The following is a 6,435-nucleotide window of genomic DNA, read 5'->3' on the forward strand; positions in this document are numbered from 1 at the left end:
GATGCTTGGATGCAGGATGCGTGTGCGCGCGTGTAGTTGCGTGGATGCGGGATGCGTGTGCGCGCGTGTAGTTGCGTGGATGCGGGATGCGTGTACGCGCGTGTAGTTGCGTGCATGCAGGATGCGTGCGCGTGTAGATGCGTGGATGCGGGATGCGTGTGAGCGCGTGTAGTTTCGAGGATGCAGGATGCGTGTGTGCGCGCGTGTAGATGCGTGGATTCAGGATACGTGTGTGCGCGCGTGTAGATGCGTGGATGCATGATGCGTGTGTGCGCGCGTGTAGATGCGTGGATGCATGATGCGTGTGCGCGCGTGTGTAGATGCGTGGATGCAGGATGCGTGCGCGTATGTGGTGTGTATGTGTGTATGTGTCTTTGTATGTGCGTGCACGTATCTATGTGTGTGCGTGGGTGCGCGTGTATTTGTGTGCGTGAGCGCGTGTGTGGGTGCGCGTGTATTTGTGTGCGTGAGTGCGTGTGGGGCTGCGCGTGTATTTGTGTGCGTGAGCGCGTGTGTGGGTGCGCGTGTATTTGTGTGCGTGAGTGCGTGTGTGGGCCGGTGCGCGTGTATTTGTGTGCGTGAGTGCGTTTGTGGGTGCGCGTGTATTTGTGTGCGTGAGCGCGTGTGTGGGTGCGCGTGTATTTGTGTGCGTGAGTGCGTGTGTGGCTGCGCGTGTATTTGTGTACGTGAGTGCGTGTGTGGGCCGGTGCGCGTGTATTTGTGTGCGTGAGTGCGTGTGTGGGTGCGCGTGTATTTGTGTGCGTGAGTTCGTGTGTGGGTGGGCGTGGGAGGATGTTTAACTATAATTAGCATATACGAGTTGCTAAATCAATTGCTTGGCTTCCTATAGTAGATCATCCGAAAGTGCGAAACATTCACATATTATGGGTAACACGATACGCACCGGCCTTGCAACTGATGGCAATTAGCGACTCATGTTAGTAATATTAATGGTTCGCGGATTAATGGTTATCAAATTAGTGATGGGCCCAATCGTAAATTCTTCTATACATATATTCTGGCATTGTGTCGCCACGCTTTTTATATTAATTACATAATTTAGATGTGCTTTTTGTATAAATAAAAATATAACAGCATTCATGATCAATCGTGAACAATATTATCGGCTGTGAGTGTGTGCTCGGAGCTCGTGGTATTGTGGCTTCTGTGGTAACGCGACGCGTGGGGGTGATCTCGCTGCTGGAGGATACGGCAGGCTGATTGACAGTGAACAAGTACAACGACCAGGCGGCAAAATATATAGCGATGCCCGCTTGGCAGTGGCATGACCACCTGCTATCTGTTACACTAATTACCACATCAATTCTGAGAGTTTTTGTCTCCAATTTCACGTAGTTGCTACTCTAGGCATCTAACGGCGAGCCTTTGAGGCTATTAGTGCGTTAATTATACTAGCTGCTTTCCGTGAAAGCGGAGTCACGACGAAACCTTAATCATACAGAGCCCGTACGTGACATTTACTATAATAGATGCGTGACATCGCATAATAGATGTGTGTGAGGGATGTACACAATATGACGCGCGTTAGCGACGCGCCTTTCAGCTCTGCGTTTCACAAACGTTTCCTACACACTATAGCATTCCTTGTTTGCTAGCCAAGCCTATCTCTGCCTCGATCTCGATCTCGATATCGATCTCTATCTCTATCTTAATCTTTATCTCGATCTCGATCTCTATCTCTATCTCTATCTGTATCTCTATCTACATCACTATCTCTATCTCTATCTCTATCTCTATCTCTATCTACATCTCTATCTCTATTTACATCTCTATCTCTATCTCTATCTCTATCTCTATCTCTATCTCTATCTCTATCTTTATCTTTATCTACATCTCTATCTCTATCTCTATCTCTATCTCTATCTCTATCTCTATCTCTATCTCTATCTCTATCTCTATCTCTATCTCTCTCTCTATCTCTATCTCTATCTCTCTCTCTCTCTCTCTCTCTCTCTCTCTCTCTTATCTCTATCTATCGCTATCTCTGTCTATCGCAATCTCTAGTTCTGTCTCTATCTCTATCTCTATCATTATCCTTGTCTCTATCTCTATCTCTATCATTATCCTTGTCTCTATTTCAAATTTTATTTCTGTCTTCATCTCTTGTCATTCGAGCGCTCACGCTCTCTCGCCCCCCTATCTCTTTCTCTCTTCTTTCTCTCTCTTTCTCTCTCTTTCTCTCTCTCTCTCTCTCTCTCTTTCTCTCTCTCATCATAACCTTCGTCGATAGCTATCTATTGCACTTCATCATATTTGTCTATCGCTCTTCATATCTGGTTGTCTAGTGATCTTACGTATAAACGAAAGACGACATCCACATGCGCACAGGAACATACACGCGCGCGCACGCACACCCAAACAGAGAAATACAGAAACGTATACGGGCAGACACAAACACATACATGCACACGCGCGCACACATACGCGCGCATATTTAAATTAGTAAGATGACGTCTGAACGAAGAAATTTTATTTACTTTATTCGAGAATTGTAAGGGAAATTTTTAATGAATAGATTATGATTCTGCCTCAAAATGTAGCAAATAATCAGCAGATAATTTAGAGCGTGCAGGTTTATTATCTGTAATAAATGTGCTTGTGGTATTTCTATTATGAATAGAATCAGAAACTATATGAATTATTACAGTAATATTACGAGATTACATGTCAGTGACTATGGCATATGGTATCGAAACTATTTCCTTAAACATTATAGTAAATGGTTCGTAGTCATTACTGTTATATGCATAATAGGCCTACAGTTATGTTACATACAGTGGACTAATTCTCGTTTACTCGATTATTGCTGCTCGCGTTTATCAATAATCTTGCATTTTTGGCAACTTTTCAGAACATCAAAAATGCCTTATTTGCCAGAGTTGTGCGTCAGTCAGAGGACATAGCTGAAGAGTCCCCGGATGAGCCTTTACGGCACCGGTTAGGTGAGTTAATCATTGGTGCTTTCTTTTACAAGCATAACCGTTAAGGTTCACTCAATTTCTTAGCATAATACTTCGTAATTTACTCATATATCATAAACTAATCACCTATTCAGTATTACAATTCGTTGTGACTATAGTGTGCTTCTTGCGGATACAAACTTTTGCACGGGTATTGCTCTAATGAAGAGTAAACGTTTATTGACTAATGAATCGAATTAATTACACGTTTTATTTATAGATGAGATATATCCCTATGCTCAAGCCGAAAAATTTCATGAAATTTCCATCACCTAATTATGTGACACAAATTTTGCAATTTTATGTAAAAATTGTATTTTGGATATTTCCTAATCACCACATAGAGTGTGAAAGCAAATTTTTGCCTACAACAATCCCTATGCACAAAAATCGCGCGTCGCGAATTTTCTTTACTTTCATATTTACTGAAAAAATGAAAAAAAAATGCCTAAAATTTAAGTTGTATGTCCGAATTTAACATTTATGCAGATAAAAAACCATAACTCATAAAAGAAAGGACGGCACTTAATACCAAACCCTGACGCACTTTTTTACAACAATGAGTTATCATTAAAACGAGGGTAAAATTAAACTATTCCGAGTTGTAATTACGGAGAAATATCCATTTATATATCGGCTACTGTGGCAGAAATCGACACGGATAAATCAAAGTTCTTCTACTTTTAACAATGATCCACCGCTGTGTACGAAATGGGTGAACGTTGGTGAAACATCTACTGTTAGTATTTACTGCGACAGATCCATGACTAAAGATACTGAAGCCACTAAATCGGTAAAATGTTCTGTGCACCTTGATAAATTGTGAGAAATTACGAGATTAACACACGCAATTCGATGCGCAACGCGCGCACGCTTAATAAAGAGGATGACCCAGTGATATATAAATTAGGACTTTTGTTTAAAAGTAATTATGAATTTGAAATTGAAACCAGCAATATAATGACAGCCGTGGCGTTAGCTAATTAAAATATACGATAGATTCTTTTATATAGTCGCCCGCTATTAGATGTTGAACCGCTATATGTCTTTTGAGATGATTCTAACGGTGGTTTATCTATTACTATATTTATTACGAAGAACGGATATTATGGTCGAGCTCCAGTTATACTATTTGTTTTTACAGATTTACAGTTCAATAACTGCTTGAAATAACAGGCCTACTTTTAAACTCACTGTCTACAATTTTCTCGATTAATGTCTTACATGACACACGCTTTTGCTCTTGTTTGGGTCCATTCCTTGAAGAATAGTAGCTTCGCTGTATGTAATAAGCCCGTCTCGCTATACGCATTGGTTATTATATACTTTAGGCTATTCCACATGTAATATATGTACCGCCGTGTGTATCGTACCATAACTAAAGGTTCTAGCTATAATATTATTCGTTAAAACGACCTCCAGCTTATAACACGCAAAGTAGTTTTTGGAGACACTATCTGAGATGAAAATGTGCCCTATAATCCACGAAATGCGGTAATTACACATTTTAATTTCGTATTTCACATATGGCTGAATTTTATGCGTTTTTTTCAGAATGCGTGCAAATGATCAATCTAGGCGGGGAGTATTATTTCCAATCGACAGGAGATGATGCGATAGGAGACTGTGCTATGTACCTTCAGGGTCAGCCTGATCAACTCATCGAAATTGAATTTAAGAGTTTTGACGTGAAGTGTGAAGATGCAGGTCTTGTTAGTGTACGTATAGATCTAAAAGTTGTAACGGAGAAAAAAATGTACCAAACATTATAGTAATAAAAGAGTCCCTGTAGTAACAAATCAAGAGCTTTTCGAATAAAATCAGTTCACCACTTCTTTAATACGGCTCGACAGTTTTGTAATAGAATCAGTTTTATTGTAAACAAATTCTGGTGAATTTTATTATACATGTGGTGAGTCCTTACGAGTAATGTTGATCAAGTTGGACAGTTGGTGAGTTATTACAAAGGCTGCTTAATTTAAACGGCTGTTTAACGGATATTGCAGGTTATATACACCTGAAAATCTTATACATGCATGCTTGTGTTGACGTTTCGAATGTTCAGAATGTGTCCATATGGAACTCGTAACCAAGTCACAGTACATTTCGGTTTTCACCTTCCCCTCTCTTTCTCTCTCTCTCTCTCGCTCTCTCTCTCTCTCTCTCTCTCTCTCTCTGTCTGTCTGTCTGTCTGTCTGTCTCTTTGCATCGCTCCCTCTCTTTCTCTCTCTCTCTCTTTCTCTGTTGCTCCCCGGTCTCTCTTTCCCTCCCTCGCTTTCTCTCTCTCTCTCTCTTTTACTCATTCCCTCTCACCTTCTTTCTATTTTATTTCCTCGTTTCCCCTCTTCCTGCATTTCTCTTTCGCTCTCTCTCTCTCTCTTCTCCTTCTTTCCATCTCTTTCCCTTGCGTCGCCTCTTCTTCCCTCCCTCCTTCCCCCTTTCTTTCTCCGTTTCTCGCGCTCTCTGTCGTCGTTCTCTCTTATTTAAACTATGTGTGTACATACTATCAAGAGTACATAGAGGATCTTTACCTGCCATATGTTTTAGTTCATACGATACTGAGAAATATTAATTGTCAATCACATTAGGATAGATTTGGGCACACGTAGTCGCGCGTGATTAGCACACGCCGCCCAACTGAAGCGAAATTACAGATGGAAATCATGGGTATATTCACGTAGATAATATCAAATATAGATATCTAAGATAAATTGTCTTAGCTATTTTAGACCCTATATAATATATGAAATATAAATGCATATAATCATGTAATCGTAAGTGTAATCTGAAGAGCACGAATTAATGTAATAATTCGTCGTTACTTTGATATGATGAGTCATCGATTGCATATTAGACTGTACCATTAGGAAGGATTTATTGTTGGGGTGGGGTAGAAGGTAGAGAGCGATGGGAGCACCAGGCACCTTGGATAGGCGAGAACAACAGGTGAAATGGCAGATTACATTATCACGCAAATTATTACATTCGCTAATAACTGCAGATGTTTGCCTATTTATTGCAGGTCGTTGACGGATGGGAGTTGGATGGACAGTTTTTCCCAAGCGACGAAGACCGACTATCATTTGATGAGAGATATAGGCTATTCTGTGACAACGGACCATTAAAGTTCGTCGCGCACCAAAATGTAGCGATGATGCATTGGAGGATACCGGTAGCGACTCAGGGTTTTGTTGTAAACATCCGATTTTTCTACAACCCAAAACGTGAGTTTGAACAAAGATGCTCTAGTGAATTCGTTATTGTATTTTAACGTTGAGGATGTTTATGAAGATATGGAAGTTTATATGTACATATTACATGTCACCGCCGGAATTGTCGTCATTGCAATATATTCAGTGCTTAATTCGTCGGTAAAGCTTTTAGTAGTAGACTTGCACATTATAACAGTAGCGAGTCGACTTATAGTATGATACGTGTATATATATATATATAT

At 40.5% G+C, this 6,435-nt stretch overlaps 1 protein-coding gene across 1 annotated transcript in view; it reads left to right on the top strand.

Moving 5' to 3' along the window:
• Nucleotides 1–6,435, top strand: part of LOC106804755 (corticotropin-releasing factor-binding protein-like) — a 30,219-nt gene that overhangs the window by 15,509 nt on the left and 8,275 nt on the right. The window contains exons 2-4 of the mRNA XM_014806076.1: nucleotides 2,873–2,963; nucleotides 4,536–4,699; nucleotides 6,004–6,205. Coding sequence (XP_014661562.1) covers nucleotides 2,873–2,963; nucleotides 4,536–4,699; nucleotides 6,004–6,205 — 457 coding nt within the window. The remainder of the gene's footprint in view (nucleotides 1–2,872; nucleotides 2,964–4,535; nucleotides 4,700–6,003; nucleotides 6,206–6,435) is intronic.

The sequence above is a fragment of the Priapulus caudatus genome, unplaced genomic scaffold (assembly GCF_000485595.1).
Source record: "Priapulus caudatus unplaced genomic scaffold, Priapulus_caudatus-5.0.1 Scaffold85, whole genome shotgun sequence".
NCBI lineage: Eukaryota > Metazoa > Priapulida > Priapulimorpha > Priapulimorphida > Priapulidae > Priapulus > Priapulus caudatus.